Raw genomic sequence first — 18,604 nt, 5'->3', positions numbered from 1 at the left:
AAACTTTCACTTTTTGCAGCCAAAAACTCATCATAAACTCAAATGTTTCCTTTTCCCACCCTGACAATCAGCAAAACCAAGTGAGTTTTGAAACAAATTGAATTTTATTCTTTGCAAATATTTGCAAGCCACAAGATTTGTCAGAAAAGTTGTCCCAAAAGGCAGAGAGAAGGAAGAGTTAAAGCAGAGACTGGGCTACCCCTGGAGCAGTTCACAGAGCAATTAAAGGTGACAAAGAGAGGAACAAATGAACTGCAACGCATCCAAAAAGAGCATTAATAAAAAACAAATGAGTATCTGAAATATTTTAAACCCAGTGTACAAGTGATTCTACCTATTTGTCAAAATGAACCTAAAATAAATGAAAACTTGCAAAGTTACAGGCTGTGATTGGGGTGTTGGTGATGCTGCAGTGGTGGCTTGCCAATGAGTGAGTGCTGTAAATCCTGTGATCCCTCAGTCTGACCACTGGGGTAATTAATTCCTGCAGGAAGTAACTCAGCCAATCAAGGGGGTAAATGTAAATATTCATCAAATCTGGTTTCCTTTGATTACCTCTCTGAGCAGTTGCTGTCTGTTTTTCCATAATGATGTTCCAAATTTTCCCCTAATTCCCACCAACAGTTTTCTCTCCAAAACAGAGAAAAGCATGGAAAATATGAAGCAGTGTAAGGAACCATCCCCAGCTCACACCCTGGAGTGCTGGATGCTCCCAGGAAGGACTGGATTCACCACCACAGGACTCAACCTGGGAACTGTCATGGACTCAGTATAGCAAACACAGATTTAGCACAAGGAACAGCATCATCAACAATGAAATGTAATTAGTGTTAATTTACTCCTGACTTACCTCGATTATGTTAGTTTACATTTGACTATACACACAAAACACCAAAAAAATGCTTATTCTGGATTCAAACACTGCCATTTTTAATTGAGAATCCAAAAGACTCAGCCAAAACCCCGAAGAACTGAACCTTTGGAAGTTCAGTGACAGCTGAGAAAATCCTTTTGAAATTGCCCTTGCCAGCCCCCAGTGAATGCTCACACCAAGGCAGCAGAAGGTGCTGGCAGCACCCTCCAACTTCCTGCCACCACCAAGCCCCACTGAGGGCCACAGGAGCAACAGACAGGAGGGACTTTGAGGGGAAAAAAAAAGAAAAATCCAAATATCCAGCCCAGATGTGTTGGGTGAGGGAAAGCCAGGCCTGGTTCCAGTGGATTCACAAACACAGAGCATGCAGTCTCCCTCTCACACCAGTGCCTGGCTTTCCAAGCTTACAATGAATCATTATCAACACCCAGAGTGTTTTCTGGATGAAAATAAGCCATCATCATCCTTTGTTTGCTCAGAGCCACATCCCAAATATTGCTTTTCACAGTTCACTGCCACGTCAGGGCACTGCACGTGGAACTGAGCACGGAATTAAAGGTGTCTAAGAAGAACAGAAGCAGCACAGAGGTAGAAAGTTTCAAAGAACTAAACCTGAGTTACACAATTAAACTCTACATACCTGGCATGACAAATACCCAGCAGCAATCCATGGTTTGGGGTGTTTTTCCAGCTGGAGGTACCACACTGCCATGGGAATCAGCTCCTGGTGTGCCAGGCTTGGCCTTGGCCCTCAGCTGAAGTGATCTGTCCTTGCTACACCTGCCTGGAGCCTGACAGAGAACAAGCAACCAGTGCCTCATGTCTTAGACTTGACTAATTTAACATCACTGTGAAGAAATAGAGAGTGAATGATATAAGCTTCACAAGAAAAATAAGTGTTTATGTGCACAAGCACTAAAAAAATCTCCATTGCCATCACCAAAGTGCATTCTGAGAGGAGAAAAAACAAACAATAAATCAAAACCTGCCCCAGATTGGCACCCAATTTGTGGAGCACAGACAAAATAAAGACCAAACTAAAAATGAAGAAACCTCCCCAGAAAAAAGCACTGCCTGTATTCCTATTTTATTTGGAAACTTTTGCTCTTTATAAGGTGATAATGTGAAATTTTACTTTATGATCTTAAATGTACAATAATAATGTAATAATTAAAAGAGATTTTTCCTTCCCTTTGTCACAAGAAGTACTATTTAAAAATCACCTCAGTGGGGTGCTACAGAGTCCGTCCCAAACCCCTGGACACCTCCACTGGTAAATTAACCAGGAATAATTTGGGGAAGTGATTGACAATGCTGTTTACCCTCTGTCCTGTGCACTTCCTATCAACAGTTTAAAATTTAAGACTTCTAAAGTCAAATGGACTAAACAGATGAGACAGCTTGTAAGGAACAGACACTTCCCCATGGGGTCCATCCTGGGAGGCAGCTGCAATTCCAGCTTCTGCACATTCCAGCACTCAGAAACGCTCAGGCTGCTTCCCTCTTCCACAGTTATTCAGCAAAAAAGCTGACAAACAGCACAAGCAGCAAACCTGAAGGACTTAGAGAGCGAGAAACAGGGATTCTCAGCAAACCACGTGTAAGTGTGTTAGGCCAACACTCCACAGCAGGTGGCTGCTATCCAGCATCCCAGGAATACCGCAGCAATCAGACTCTGCTTATTGGGATTTTAGTTTGGTTTTAGTTTCCATCCCCCTTCCTTCACCGCGAGTGGGAATTACACGAGTCCAGTCTCAAGGTGCGTCCACGTGGATTTCCTGGTGGACCTTCACTCCTGGTGTCTCCTGGCACCCCCTCTGCAGGAACAGCACGGGACGGCTCCCTGGGGTGCCGGCGTGGCTCCCGGGGTTCCCGGCTGAGGAAGCAGGAGCGGCACTGAGCGGGATCCCCGGGGCGTCACAGGCACAGCAGCGGCGAGCGGCCGCGCTCCGAGTCCTCGGCGTCCTCGGGCATGCGGGGCAGCAGCGCCGAGCGCGTCAGCCCCCAGAACCGGGGAGGGCACAGCTCCTTCCTGGTGGCCGTGAACTTCCAGCCCATGTGGCTGCCGCAGATCCTGCACTGAGCGATGGTCCAGGCGTACCTGCCCAGGGCACAGCAACGCCAGCGTGAGGGAAAAGCCTTTGGAAAAGCTTCAGCAGGCAACGAGCCCCAGCTGGGCTTGGGTGACAATCCCAAAGTGGGTTTGGGTGACAACCCCTAGCTGGGCTTGGGTGACAATCCCTAAGTGGGTTTGGGTGACAACCCCTAGCTGGATTTGGGTGACAATTTCAAAGTGGGTTTGGGTGACAACCCTCAGCTGGGCTTGGGTGACAATTTCAAAGTGGGTTTGGGTGACAACCCCCAGCTGGGCTTGGGTGACAATCCCAAAGTGGGTTTGGGTGACAACCCCCAGCTGGGCTTGGGTGACAATCCCCAGCGTGAATTTGGGTGACAATCCCCAGCTGGATTTGGGTGACAACCCCCAGAGGGATTTGGGTGACAATCCCCAGCTGGATTTGGGTGACAATCCCCAGATGGATTTGGGTGACAATCCCCAGCTGGATTTGGGTGACAATCCCAAAGTGGGTTTGGGTGACAACCCCTGTTGGTAAACAATGTTCAGACCACATTCCACAGCTATCAGATAGTTAATTGTTTACATTTCTTTTCTGAGGCTTCTCAGCTAGAATGGGAAAAAAATCCTAGCAAAGGATTTTTCATAAAATATCATAGCTACAAACCCCCAGCTGGATTTGGGTGACAACCCCCAGATGGGTTTGGGTGACAACCCCCAGCTGGATTTCCAAAGAATCCTAAGGAATCCAGTGCCCAGTTCCCATCTAAAACCCTGCAGAGCTTCAAAAAATGACAACAAAACCCCCACAAACATCCCACCCCCAAAGCCCTCTATTGCCTCTTCAAAAAGAAGAAGCAACCAAAGCTTTTTGTTGTCCCAGAAATGCCGAGAGCCCTGAAGAGGGGTCACAAAACTTCTCAGAGTAAATTATTTAATGGCAATGAAAGTGATTTTTGCCCTGCTTTTCAAATAACAGGGACTGCTGCACCTCTCACAGCAGCAGAGCTTTTCTCTAACAGTTTTATGATGCAGAACATGAATATTTCAAAGCCATCATAGAAGAGCTGAGAAAACACAAAAGGACGAGCAATATTAACTCCAGATATTAAAAGTCTCAAATTTTCTTCAGGGAATGTTAAAATGTGTGACAGAAGTGCCAGACATCCTCCAAGTCATTGCTCAGTACTCTGTGATATTCCAGGGAAAGAATCCTGGATGCAAGACTTGTTATTTATTTGGCAAACTTTTACATCTAAACATTTAATTCTGTTACTGTCTCAGAGAGGCAGACTCATTATTTATTATTAAAATAAAATCAAAGCTAATCAGATCAATACAAATGTTATTAATTTTTAATTTAATGTAACATTTATTCAGGTTTTAGATATAAAAATGTATTTCAGTAGAGTAAACACATTTATATATTCTGTGTTTCACTTGCACTAAAGCTGTGTGAAAACAATTCTGAAAACAGTTGTACTTTAAACAAAACTACACACAAAGAAACTTCCAGACAACTTGGTTTAAACAGTTTAAATTCTAGACTATGTTTTAAAATTGTAATATTTCCCCATTTAAAAGTATTAAATTCTGCAATATTTTAGGTGAGTTTTCCATTTTATTGTGCACTTTGATTAAGTCTAAATTTACTTCCTTATTTTTTATATGAGCAAAATGATGACGTGTGCCAAAAAAACTCAATATTTACTATTCCACCCTCCCAGAAATAGCCAATTTGGGTAATTTTCTAATAAAATATTGCTGCTCTTACCCAGGGAACCAGCTGTGCTCTGTGGAGGGGCGTCCACTGAGACTCAGGTTGGTGGCTTTATATACAGTGAGGGTTTCATGGATGTATCCATGGGGATTCACATAGGCTGCCATGGGCCCACACAGGGATAAGCTGTAACACAAAAGGAATTTTGTCAGAGAGCAAGGAAAAATTAAAAAAAAAAAAATTGCCAGCTAAGCTTAAAATATTTCAACAGAGCAAAAAATCCCCATTTTTTGTAGGGGGAAAAAAAAGTGCCTTCAATTAGGGCATCAAAAACTGAAAGAAAATAGATGCTGATTTAAAATAATTTAGAAAATAGATGCTGATTTAAAATATCATTGCTCAAATTTGCTTAGAATTGCAGAAAATACACGACAGACTCATCCTGTGTGTTACTTTAAACAGCAAGTTCCAAGAAAAGCAAGGAAAATGTAACTTTAAAAGTAAGCAAAAATGTTCATTTATTGCACCAACTTCTCAGCACCTTGTGTTAGAAGTTCATCATATTGACACAGCAGGAATTGTGGTGTCTGCAATCCCTTATTTGATTAGAAGAGAAGAAATGGCTTTTAATTACCCCATCAGCTCCTTATCACACTGATAAAGAAAAACTGTGGGGAGTCTTTGTTAACCCAAAGCATCTTTTAACCTTCCCATTATCAGAGGGGATGGGCTGGTGGGAGTTCATGAAGATTAAAAGCAGTGACAAGGCTGACAGAAGCAGCAATTATTTGGGAAATGTAATTGTTGTTAAACATGGAGATATTGTACAGGGCAAATAAAGAATGGGGCCAGCTATCAGGAATAACCTTCAATTCTTCAAAGAAAACAGGGATCACAACATTTATTGGCTTACATAGGAACCTTCCCTGCATGCCAACATCCTGAGAGCCTGTTTACATCCCCTAATTAGTGCATTTTAATTGGCTCTTGTGGCCTGTTGACACATAAATGAAGTGCTGAGAAATAAAAGTTGGGATATCAAAAACTTTATTCAGAAATACCAGGATGAAAAAGTCTTTATGTGACACATTTATATTTCAAATTGTTCAGTGTGAGGTGCTGGGGGTGTGGCATAACACCAATTTCTCTTCCAATACACCTGGAAATGCTGAGATTCCCAAACTTTTTATTAAAAAAGCTCAAATATAAACTCTCTATAAATATTTACTTTAATTTTATTGGAGCTGTGGCAAACCCAGCAGTTTTAAGACTCATCCCAGCTTAATCTGCTTTGCTGGGCTCGTGTTTCTGACCTAGGAGCTGCCCAAGATGAAGAGTAATAAACTCACCTGAATATTTCATTCTTGGTAGTTATTTCTGTGTCTTGGCATTGCTTACAACAGAGAGATGTGCACTGGGAAGGAGAAACAAAGAGAGTAATTTCATTAATTTCCAGATGCTTGTCAGCAGTGGGAAATAATAAAAAATGTCTCTTCCTTTCCATCAGAGCAGACTTTGGACCAATTGTTTTCCAGTTACTGATGTGGGATATTTTTTCTACACATTTCACTTATTTAAACATTAATTATTATCTAAAAGACATAATAATTTTCATATCATCCCCTCACAGAAAGGTCCACACACAGAGAATTGGATCTGACTCCACAAAGATAATAAATGAGCCAGCCTTTTAAGGTCTCTAAAGGCTAATTTAGAAAAAAACAACCTTTGCTCTTCTGCAATACAGCACAGAAAAGGCAGATGAGACAAATGCAATCACTAAGTCTTTCTTAAATTTGAGGGTACTGTAGATCAATGGGTTTAATTTCCTCACAAAAATAGGTAAAACATATTGATCTCTCTCCTGGAGATTATAACAGATTAATCCATCTTCTACATTTTCTACAAAGCAGAACCAAACAATTCATCACTGACACTGCCCAGAAAAGCAGCATTTAAATCAGCTCAGCAGAACACTCCCATTCATTTTCAGCACGTGCATTACTGTACATCTTTTTAAGGGTAACACCTGTGAAATTCCCCCAAAACGAGCCACAGGATTTTGGAATAAAATGCTGCACTCAGGGACAGTGCTCTTAAACCTGGAGTTTGTGCTCCTGAGCCCCCTGAGCTGTGACACCACACACTCAAAGCACTCTCTCCTCTGCTCCCTTCAGAGGTTTTTGCTGGATTTCAGCTGCTCCAGCTCCTCCCCTGGAGGTGCCCCTGGTCCTGCCCCACTCTGCTCCCTGGAGATGAGGAAGGACAAGAGCTCTGCTGCCCAGATCCTCTCCAGCCCCCTTGAAGCTGCCCTGGCCTCTCTCTCCTGCCAGGGACCTTCCCCACCTCACTCCCAGGCTGCACTCCAACTGAGTCCAATTCTCTCATCCCACGGCTCCACTTCCAAACCTCTCTAATGACTGTAATTAGCACTCCAAGTGGAATTCACAGTGCTACACCTGGGAGTCAGGCACACTCCCTAAAATAAGCTTTGGTAACTGGGTTAACAACAGGGCAAGCTGATAAAAACACAATATTGTTGATAAAAGTACAATGTAATTCACTGGTATCAAGGGAAAATGGATCAGTTTTATTATTGGAAATTACATTCTGAACAAGCCAGAGCATCCTAAAGAACTCTGGATAAAAAGGTCTGGATTGGATTAAAATGCTGCTAAATAAACTGTAAATAACCACAATACACTCCCCATTCTGACACTAAGACAGAACAGCTAAACACATTTACAGACCAAAATGTCACAGGATGAAGAAGAAAACACCTTTTGGATATAGGCTAAAAAGCAACTTTAACTTGAATTTATGAGGCTAATTTAAGTTTTCCTGTCTCTTTGGAATTTATGGAACACACAAAATTACTGGACATGAACAGTTCTCAACAGCACTTGAGTATCAGGGTGTTTTCAGAGTTTCAACTCAGAGAAGACAAGTGAAATTTAGTCTGACTACAGCCTCAAGCAAACACCTGCCCATTTTGTCTCAGAATTTGGAAGAGATGTTTTCTGTCTCCTTTCTTTACATTTCTGGTGCATGAACATGGGAAGAGGATCACTATTAAAATGACCCTCAGGTTCATTTTTCCCCAAAAACAGGCAAGAATTTAATGACACTACTTTTTAGGCAAACAGGCAAAATTCCCACTGCTGTTTGTCCACTAGAGTGTTATTTAGAAAATATAAATTATTACAAAGAACTGTACTACATACAAATAGAACATTTAGAACATTACAAGGTCATGGCAACGGAAAGAAAGGAAAGGAAACAAATTTCTGAAAATCTTAACAAGGAATTGCATAAGAAATAAATACATGTCTTTTGTAAAAAAAAATCTGTTTAGCCCAATCTTTAGATTTATGCTCAATACTACAAAGATTTTGCTACAAAACCCACAAATTTCCATGCCAAAATCATGCTGGATCGTGGTGTCAGTGTGGGGCTGTGATGGTTGTTAACAACACTGGACTTCTAGCACCACCTCTTGGCTAAAAATGTGCTGGGCCACACTGAAATACTTCTAACAAAAGCAAATATAATTATATAATATATATTATTAATATAATATAATATAATATAATATAATATAATATATCACTAATATAATATAGTATTTACACGTTATAAATATAAAATATTATACAAATTATATGTTCTATATATAGATTATATTATATATTTTATATATATATTATATATATATAGATTATATTATATATATTATATTACATACTGTATATTGTATCTTCTGTATTATATATTATACATCATATGTTTTTTCTTGCAGCCAAACATAATCCAGCACTAAGACATCATTTTCCTTTCGAGCATAATTTTGAAAAAATAACAGAACACCCAAACTCATCTCTGGAAGGATCAGCTGGAAATTCCATCATTTCTGGAAGAGACTGTAACAGTCCCTCCTATTTTTTGGCAATTTGATGGCAAATAAAGAAGAAGCACTCACTTTGTTCATGATATCCAGCTCACAGCGGAGCCTCTGCACAGCACTGCCTATTTTGAGCAACTGGATACGTAAAGCATCATCAATGGGCAGGCAGGCAGCAACTCTGTAAGAAAAATCTAGAAATGAGAAAGCAGCAGGTCTGTTAGAATTAACAGAGAAAGAAATCCAAGTGTTTCTATTTACTCTACCACAAGTAATTATCTAAGCTGTGGTCTCTTAAGAAATTAAAAAAAAATTAAAACTGTGGGTTCATAAAAGCTCGTACCTACTGGGTTTGATGGAAGAGATTCATCTTTAAGGTTTTCATCCCACTCATGGAGCTGCCTCTTGACTCTCTCCATCAAGGTTTCCTTTTGTTGGAAGAAAAGCCTAATTTAAATACACAGGTATTGCTGTTTTCTTCTTAGAAAAAAAAAAAACAAAAGGGAAGCAAAATGTAGAGTAAGCTCTTTTCCCTAAGTGGACAGCAGTTTTTAATTGAAGAATAATTAAAGAATCACTTTGAAGCTGCATGTTTTAACTGGTTTTGCTCTGAGACAACACAGAAGGAACCAGAATCTCTTTATCCCTCCCAGACATTTGCCCTAGGAAGGAGGGAACAAGCACAGTGAGGGAAGCCCTTCCTGATCTTTTCACTGGATATAAAATGCTGTAAAATGAAAATTATGAGCCAATAAAATTAAAGCTTTTCTATTATCCCATACTTAGATATTACAACTATAAAGCTCTCTGCAGGTTATTTAAGGGTGAACTTACAGCATCATAGAGAGAGTAGAGCCAGGGGGGCCAAGATGTCAAACTTGCACAGTGGAACTTCCTCTGAAACCAAAGCCACAAATATTTATTCTTTAACAAAAGCAGATTTTAGGGACAGCTTTTTTTGAAACAAATAAAACAGGGGAGACAGACCTGATTATTTAAAGATACAAGAAATTATCCTCATCAGGACCAGCACTTCACTGTGAAGCTTCCAAACCCCTTTTCAGATGCACTGAGGGCTAAGCCTTCTGAACAGGACAATACTTGGATTTTATCACAAAAGCTGTCTGTGCATTAGAGGTATTTCTGATGTTTAGTAATAAAAAATTATGTCTTTCAAAAGTGTGTGCATCTGAAATGGAGACAGTTGAAAATTTAAGTGCTATTAACAGTGCATCTGTTCCTAAGTCTCCACCAGCTGTCCCTGGAACCACCAAATTTCCACCAGTGTCATGTCATTTGTTTAATTAAGCAATTTTCTCCAGTGATTTCTGAACACAGAAATTGAGAGCTTTAGTTAATAAAAGTCTAAAAAGCAGCACACAACATAACTACATTGCTTTTCAAAAGAGGAGCTCATATTGCAAATATGTACAAATTCAATTTTCATCTCCCCCTTGAGAGCAACTCTCCTCATTTACAAATGACACCAGCAGAGAGATGGAGGTCAACAGGACAATTGTCCTGCTCTGCATCCCAGGTTTTCCTACAGTGGGTTCATTTCATTTCAGCTTCACCTGACAGTCAGCCTTGGGAAGGGATTTCCACCCCACAGCCCAGAGTTTCTGGGCTCATTAACTCACACGATCTTGGTCAGGAACTCTGAGAATCAAGAGCTCTTTGTTATCAATGAGTTTTTAAATTGATTTTGAGGGTACAAGAGTTCAAAACCGTTAAAGAAAAAAGCAAATCCAAACATGAGTCGAGTTAACAGAACTGTATTGATTTCTGGACGTAGTTCCAAAGATCTCTACGGAGACAGAAGATTTCAAAGTAACTTTTCTGTGTCAATGACCAAAACAACGGAAAAAATAATAAATACAGAGATAAACTGGCACAGGGTGCCCAGAGAGGCTGTGGATCCCTGGAAGTGCCCCAGGCCAGGCTGGACAGGACTTGGAGTAACCTGGGATAGTGTCCCTGCCCGTGCATGGATGGGCTTTAAGGACCTTCCCAACCCAAACCACTGTGGGATTCCATGAAAAGCAGGATGATCTGCCTTCCCTGCTGTGCCTCCTCCTCTGCAGATGGAGCTGGACACTGATTCTCAAGACACCATCAGAAATTCAGACAAAATATACAAAACCAGAATAACCAAAGCTGTAGAACAACTTGTCACCTTCTGGTACTTCTGCCACCACTGCCTGATGGCTCTGTCCTGCCAGGAAGTGGGTTTGGAAGAGGGGAGCACGTGGGACCTGCTGAGAGACTGCAGCTGCACTGCTGACATGGTGGGAGGCAGCACTCGCTCAGGCAGGATTTGTACTTTAGCCTGCTGGATGCTGAGGAAGGAAACAAAAAGATGAGGTGTACACATATTTTGAAAATGTTTTTTCTAATACATGCATTTCAAAAAATGGATTTTACTGCTTATGGCAACACAGGCTGGTGCAATGGATTAATCACTCCACAGTCCTAGAGAATTTAAACAATCCATTCCATCAGAACTTTTTTATTTTATAGCACTACAGATCTGTTTGGATTGTGGTGGACAGAAATACAGACAGATTGGCAGTGGCAACACAGCTGAATGTTCCATAATCTCAGCACTATAGATTTAGATTTTTGTCTCCTCAAGTTACTTTTGGTACAAATAATCAGCTCTTCCATCTCAATACCTCAGTTCAGCTGAAATGCACTTGGCTATCTTCAAGCCACAAAAGCTTCTGTGCTCAGCCAGAGGTCAGAATCAGCAGAAACAGGATACAGACACTGATCAGATTTTAATATCCCAGCATCAAAGGTCACCTTTTCCACAAAGACCTCAGCAAATGGCTGAGGCTACTAAGAATGCTGTCCAGCAGGAAAGACTTCATGTTTTATCAGGATTATGCAGCAGAAATCCTGAAATATTGAGGGTGTGTCACTAATGACAATTATTGAGGGGTGTGCCATTACAAAATTTCTGATTTTCTCCATAAGGACAGCACTGAACTGGTAACTTAAAATAAATGATAAGATTATGTTGTGTCAAAAGCACTCAGAAATCAGAAACACCAAGAATTATGGAAATGTTCTTCTTGCTAAGGAGCTCTGGACAGTGAGTTCCCAGTAACAAAGCTGCTCCTGCTGCTGTTGTTGTCCAAGCACTGCCACCGTGTGTCCAAGCAGGGCTTTTCCTAAGCTCTGACATTCAGAGTCTGTTATTTGGAACCAAATGTTAGAGAGCAAACTGCACAAGTATTCTTCATTGCTTCAGCTGCAGGTCACAAAACCACAGAAATGCTGCTCCCAGGCCTCCTCCCAAAGCAATGCCACTATGCTGAATTGCAGGATACAGATGAGGAGCTCTAGATTTACAGATTTGGAGTAATGCTTCACAAGCCTTGCAGAAAATATGCAGAGGCTCTAGAAATTGTGCTAAGAATTGTCACACCCTCCCAGATCAATGCTGGAGCCTGGACCCCTGGCCATGGTGCAGGGCATGGTGCCAAGGAGCTGAAAATGAAAGAAGACTCAGCATGTTCTTACTGGGTGTTCAGGATATTGATCACTTTTAGAAATGGAAAAAGGCATTAATATGTTAAAGCTAGTCAGAAGAGCCTCTAAATATCACAGCTTTCAGATGGGAAGAGAGAAAATAAGAGCATACCCCTATGAAAGTAGAGCACAGAATTAACTGCATCATTTTCTTACCCATCTGACTGTGTTCGTATTTCAAGCACCTTGAACCTCTGTCTTCCTATTGCTTTCACCTTGACTGTTTCAACTCCATATTCCTGCTCTTCTCTGTAGGCATAGATTTCTGCTGTCGTTCCAAAATGTGCTTCCCTCTCATGTGCATTACTAAGAGTAACAGAATTAAAGATTAATTCAATTAATTAACCCACTCCAAACAGCACTGCTCATTCAGACACCACTCTGTCTGCACTGACTGTACATGATTGGTCTGATCAAAAAAGCAATTTCTGGTGAAATACCTTTAATTAATCACAACAATCATTTTTCCATTATAAAGCAATTTCTCTTGTTTTGGTTGGTTGGGTTTTTTTGCCAGGAAACTTGATAATATTTTGGGGTCTAGATGTGACATTGTGGGAGCACAGGGATCACCAGTGTGTCAGCATTTCAAATGCAGACACTGAAAGCACTGAAAGCACACATTCTTTGGATTGACTTCATAACAGGAACTGTTCCCACCTCCCACACAATTAATCCATAGTAAATTGCAGGGGGAAGAGGGAGGAACATTCCCAACTTCTTCTGGCACTAATCAGCTTTTCTCTTCTCCACTTTTCTATCACCTCCTGTCTCTCAACTCCACTGTGAAACATTTGCCAGTGCTTGTTAGTTCACACACAAAACAAGCAACAATACAGCTCTCAAAACAAGAATGACTTCCACATTTCAGGTCAAGGCTTGTTCTTTAACAAGATGGAACAAACAGTTACTGAAAAGAAGAAGATGCTCAAACAAGGACGCAGACCAGCACTTGCTGTTCCTCCACACAAACACGAGATGCTGTCAAGCACCTACACTGCCATTACATACTGGAAGACAATTTCTGTTAAACAATTCCAGCTTGTTATCGAGCACAGAACTGACGCAACCATCTGCTTTTGCTTTAGTATCCACAGAAACCGTGCTAAAAACATGCTGCACACACCAGCAACCCGCCCGTGGCTTTTACCTGTATGCAAGGACAGCAAAGGTTCTGTCTTTCTGAATTAAATTCCGCACCATGCTAACCTCTTGGGGGCGGAAGAGCTGCAGCGGCAGCGTCTGGCCGGGGATCAGCATCACCATGACCCGGGGCAGCACGGGGATCACCTGGCAGCTGTCGTCGTCGTGCACCGTCCTGCCGTGGAACTCCTCCATGTCCGAGCCCAGGTACTGCAAGGAGGGAAGTCAGGGAAGGGGGGCGGTCAGGGAGGACACGGACACCACGGGGAGCACAGGCATGGAGCTGCTCTGGGGTTGTTCAGCCTGCAGAAAGCTCCAGGGTGATCTAATGTGGCCTTCCAGTACGTGAAGGAGCTAAGGGGAAGATGGACAGAGATTCTTTCCAAGGCACGGACACAGGGAATGGCTTTAAACTGCCAGAGGGCAGGGATGGATGGGATATTGGGAAGAATTCCTCCCTGGGAGGGTGTGCAGGCCCTGGCACAGGGTGCACAGAGCAGCTGGGGCTGCCCCTGGATCCCTGGCAGTGCCCAAGGCCAGGCTGGACAGGGCTTGGGACAACCTGGGATAGTGGAAGCTGTCCCTGCCCAGGGGGTGCCCTCTAAGGTTTTTCCATCCCAAACCATTTTATGATCTTATGATTCTGTGAAAATAAAATGAAGTTTGTGGCTTAAGAATATTACACTAAAACTATACAAGCCCCATGCAAATCCCTTCAGGATATACTTAAGGGACAATATATAAAAACATACCGTATGTGATGTGGGCAAACTGGTATCAAAATTAATGATGTTTGGCTTCTCAGCTTCTTTACTATCTTGGTCTTCCACTTCCATTTCATTGTCATCCTCTTCCTCACTCTCTACTAAGAAACACATACAGAATATTGTATAGGAATCAATCAGCAAAGACTGAGATACTGAAAAATCCCGAGAAACAGGGAAAATTCATTCAATATTCCCAGGCTACAGCTTTGCACAGGGAAACAAACCAGAGAGAAATAATTTTCTTGTTGTTACAGCAAAATCATCATGCTACAGAAAGGGTCAAAAGCTGGTAATTTATTTCTGAAAGCCTACAGAACAGCTTTCCTTGGAAGAAAACAATAAACAAAAGCTGTCAGTTTAGGTTTTCACTACAGTGGTGCTTCCTTATCTCAGCTCTAAAGGTTTTCTGTCTGCACACCAGGATGCCAGATCACTTCATTCCTTGCAGGATGCTGACTAAAGTGTCTGAAGCTGCACAAACACAACAATCAAACTGCAAGTGAGTAAGAAGCAATGGGAAGCTCCGTGCTCACGCAGAGTCACTTGCTGGTATTTTAGACAATTTAATTGCTGTCAGCCTCTGCTGTGTGCACACCAAACACAAACCCAGCAAAGGCAACTCCTGAGGGTGCCGATCACAAGACTCTGAGGGATTTCAGATACAAAACAGCATTTAAAAACTACTGCTTCCTTCCCATTCCTCAGCCAATCCTAAAGTAATTTTCAGGCAAGAGGACAATGAAATAATCAGTCACTGCATTAACTGACCCTATTTCTTTGAACACAAACATTATTTATACAGCATGTTATGCCTAAACTACACGTTAGCATAAACCAGTCTCCAGGATTCTTACACCAAGAGCTGCTGGGTAATGGATAATCCCAGTGGTGCTGAAAAACATCATTTAGACCTTGAAAGCTATTACAAGATGAGGAAAAAAAAATTTACAATAGCCAGTCTAGTTGCCTGCCTTTGCAATTAATATCTTCTTTAAAAATAGTCCAGAGTTGAAAATATAAAAAGTGGAGGGGTCCTCTCATCCTGAAGGATTCTGCAGGGAAATCTCAGAAAAAAACCAAAAAAAGATACTACAGAAGCAAAGAATTTTCCTTCAGAAATGGGAGCACCACCAATTTCACTATTTCTGAGAGTGAGAGTACAAGAGAATAGTGCAGAAGATATCAAAAGCTGATTTTAGAGAACCTTTTTTCCCCTCTTTGCCCTCCAGACACATTTGTTAAATGCTCCCACAAAATGTTTAGCCACTGGTCATATTTCTGCTTCATCTCACTTATGTTTTTTTTTAAATAGTTCACAGTTTACAGAACCTGCTCTTACAGATCCATCCTATACTGGATTTATCTCAGCAAGAAATGATCCAGCACGACAGGAAAGGAGGTTACAGACTCTCTTTGGTATTGTACCTAATTACAGCCCTTTCAGCAATGAGACACCATCTGCCTAATGACTGTTAAAAATACTCCACATCTATATGAAATTTATAATATTCAATTAGCAACCCTAACCACGAACAATTACAAAACGTTTAAGATGTACAAAACAGACACTATTTTGCTTAGTTTGACGGAGAGGAACAGCAAGAAATTTTTGTTTGGTTCCGGGGCATCGCTGCAGGATGGAGAAGGGGAAAAAATAAAATATTCTGATTTTCCCATGTGCTCCCATCCGGCTGCATCCACCATTAGCAGTTTTACCAGGGAGAGGCTGTCCCACTTGTTTTTCTGAACGCAGAAGGAATTAGCAGCAGTTGATTGGAAAGGATTGTGCCCTGCAAACTTTTGCTGGCTGCTGCCAAGAGCGCGCAGTGGCTGCTGTGTGGTGCTGGCTGAGGGACGGCGATGACTCATTTCACTGCAGCAGCACCAGGCAGCCCAAAACACAGCAACCCCGGCGCCTTCCCTCTCCTCCTCCCTCTCAGCTGGCAAAACAAGCTGAAGCTTTTACACCCCCAAATACTGGGTTTTAATTTATCCTTGAATTCCAGGATTAGCAGCACCTCCAGCACACAGGAAGGAGGGAAAAGCGAGTGCTGAAGGCTCCCCTGCATAACAAAAAATGACATTTTCCTCACTAGCACAACCCAATCCACTCTCAGTGCCTTTGTGCAGAAATGAGGAAATATGGACCTCATTTAAGGAAAAGGGACAAGGTTATATAGAGGTCATATTAAGGTTATATAAAAACTGTATTTCCTAAAATATTCAGGAAACACCTTATATTAAGGTTGTATTCCCTAAAATGTTCATTAAATACCTTATATTAAGGCTGTATTTCCTAAAATATTCACAAAATAACTTATCAAGGTGATATTAAAGGTGTATTTCCACAAGTATTCAGGAAAATGGCTTATATTATGGTGATAATAAGGCTGTATTTCCTAAAATATTCAGGAATTTTTTTATTATTATTATTTAAAACATACAGAGCTAAAGAGCTCACAGAATTTCCTGCCATGGGAAATGCCACTGGCTCCTGGCAGGATTTCCTGCTCCCTTCTCCCCTTATGCTTATTCTGAAATAATACTTCTCTCCAGTTAAGCACAAGCTGCTTCCCAACACGTTCTATCTCCTGTCAGTGTGGAGGCACCACATATAGAAAATTACGCATATATTGCATATTATTATGCAATAATTATGCAATAATTCCCTGGGTGAGGAATTGCTCTGGTGTGTGTGACAGATAAGCCGGACAGCACATGGGATCCAGCAATGCTCTCCATCCAGCACCTCTGCTTCCCTGCTTATTTTCACTGGAAAACGGAGCAGAGGCTTTCTAAAAGAACACCGATGGTGCTCGGGCTCTGGGTTGCACAGAGGTCTCGATGCACAGAGCAGTGCCAGCTCTGCTGGGAACCCCACGGCGCCTCTCACCCCAGCGGCTGCACCGAACACCCGTGTCCCTTCCTGCACCACACACCCACGGCCCCGATGGAACATCTATTTACGGCCTCCATGGAACATTTGCGGCCTCGAAGGATTTGCAGGAGCCCAGCAGCAGAGGCCGCAGGAGCCCGCGGCCCCCCGAGCCAAGGCTCGCCCTCCGCCGCCTCGCACGGGCCGGCAGCGCCCACAGCCCCGCGGCACCGCCGGCCCTCAGCGCTCCGCACACCGCCCGCGGCTCTCCCCGCCTCCCCTTCGCTTAGCTTCGCTTCCCTTTCTCCTTCCTCTTCTCTCCGCCTCCGCTTCCTTCCTTTCCTTTCCTTCTCTTCTCCTTTTCCCTCTTTCCTTTCCCCTTCCTCTCCCCGCCCCGCCCCGCCCGCCGAGCCCTGACCCGGTGCCTCCCGCGGGTGCCCCCGGCCCGGCCCTCACCGGGCACCAGCTGGAGGTGGTTCCCCATGTTATCTCGGGGCTCTCCGCCTCGGTCCTCGGCGGCCATCGCTGTTTACCCGGAGAGCAGGCTGGGAAGGCACCGGGGCGGGGGCAGGAGGCGGGCGGAGGAGGAGCCCGAGCCCGCCGGAGCCGGGCTGGGAGCCGCGGCTTCTGCCGGTGTGAGGGCTCCGTGCTCACCGCCGGGGCAGGGCCGGGAGCCGCGGCCTCTGCAGGAGTGAGGGCTCCGTGCTCACCGCCGGGGCAGGGCCGGGAGCCGCGGCCTCTGCCGGTGTGAGGGCTCCGTGCTCACCGCCTGGCAGGGCCGGGAGCCGCGGCCTCTGCCGGTGTGAGGGCTCCGTGCTCACTGTCGGGGTTCGCACCGATCGTGTGCCCGGGAAGGGACTGCCCTTCCCGCCTGGAGGGCTCGGGGGTGGCGGGGACAGAGGTTCTTCTGCCCACAGGGCACGGCCGTGGGTGACGAGGGTAGAGCCGCCCCGGGTGGCGGCGAGTCCCCAAAGCGCTTCATGGCCGGGCTGGGTGTGAATAAAATCTGCGGTGGGTTAAACCTCGCGGGTAAATGGCTTGAAAAGAAACTAAACCATTTGGTTTAAAGGTAAAAATCTATCAGCACAAGACTGACCTGGAGAAGGTGCAGCGAAAGGCCAGGGAGGTGCCGAGGGCACTGGAGCATCTCTGCTGTGAGGGAAGGCTGAGCTGGGCTTCTTGGACCCCGAGAAGAGATGGCTGGGAGGGGATTTTATGCGTGCACACACATTTTAGTAATTTAGTTATTAAATTGATTAGTTACAGTGCCAAGAGGATGGAGCTAGGCTCCTCTTGGTGGTGCCCAGCAATGGCACAAGAGGAGCAGGCAGAAACTGATGCCCAGAAGTTCCACCTGGACATGAGGAAAACCTTCCTCCCTGTGCAGTGAAACAGATGTTCAGACAATGTGGAGTCTTCCCTGGGGACATTCAGACCTGTCTGGACACAATTCCATGCCCTGTGCTCTTAAAACTTGCCAGCAGGGTCCTGTCCTGGTGTGAGGTTGGTGGCATCACCAGAAATGGTTCACGGGATGCAAACCTGGCTGATACCCCGAAAAGTTCACTGCAGCTGCCTCTGCTGCCCAAGTCTCACACAAACCCTCTGTCTCATCATTCATTAGCATTTCTTTCCCCCCTTAAAAACCCTCAAAAAAGCTGTATCGTGGCCCTGGGATTTCTCTCTAATAAAATGTTGTATTTTTATTGCTGA

The 18,604-nt window shown here is 43.5% G+C and overlaps 1 protein-coding gene across 3 annotated transcripts; it reads right to left on the bottom strand.

Annotated features, from left to right (window-relative positions):
* Positions 1 to 81: 81 nt before the first annotated feature.
* On the bottom strand, positions 82 to 17,489 carry CRBN (cereblon). Of its 3 annotated transcripts, none has more exons than XM_041425785.1 (11): positions 17,348 to 17,489; positions 14,002 to 14,114; positions 13,257 to 13,459; positions 12,263 to 12,412; positions 10,746 to 10,908; positions 9,404 to 9,466; positions 8,913 to 8,997; positions 8,648 to 8,763; positions 6,018 to 6,082; positions 4,723 to 4,854; positions 82 to 2,975 (listed from the first exon to the last, which is right to left on the bottom strand). In XM_041425785.1, exons 1-11 carry the CDS (start codon positions 17,412 to 17,414, stop codon positions 2,792 to 2,794), a joined length of 1,341 nt encoding a protein of 446 aa, XP_041281719.1. In that variant the 5' UTR covers positions 17,415 to 17,489; the 3' UTR covers positions 82 to 2,791. The 3 variants fall into 3 exon arrangements, with proteins under 3 accessions (XP_041281719.1, XP_041281720.1, XP_041281721.1); XM_041425786.1 differs by having other exon boundaries at positions 14,002 to 14,111; positions 17,348 to 17,468; XM_041425787.1 differs by lacking the exon at positions 12,263 to 12,412.
* Between the last annotated feature and the right edge of the window lie 1,115 nt (positions 17,490 to 18,604).

Source organism: Onychostruthus taczanowskii, unplaced genomic scaffold, assembly GCF_017590055.1.
Source record: "Onychostruthus taczanowskii isolate IOZ18803 unplaced genomic scaffold, ASM1759005v1 scaffold9, whole genome shotgun sequence".
Classification (NCBI taxonomy): Eukaryota; Metazoa; Chordata; class Aves; order Passeriformes; family Passeridae; genus Onychostruthus; species Onychostruthus taczanowskii.
The sequence above is the reverse complement of the archived record's forward strand: the minus strand, read 5'-3'. Positions and strand labels throughout refer to the sequence as shown.

Bases quoted from the DNA above. Each gene is read 5' to 3' on its own strand.
- CRBN (XM_041425785.1), bottom strand. From the start codon at position 17,414: ATGGCCGCCGAGGACCGAGGCGGAGAGCCCCGAGATAACATGGGGAAC. The intron at 14,115-17,347 runs GTGAGGGCCGGG...TGTGTTTCTTAG, and splicing joins CCACCTCCAGCTGGTGCCCG to TAGAGAGTGAGGAAGAGGAT. The intron at 4,855-6,017 runs GTGAGTTTATTA...TTTGTGTTACAG, and splicing joins ACCAAGAATGAAATATTCAG to CTTATCCCTGTGTGGGCCCA.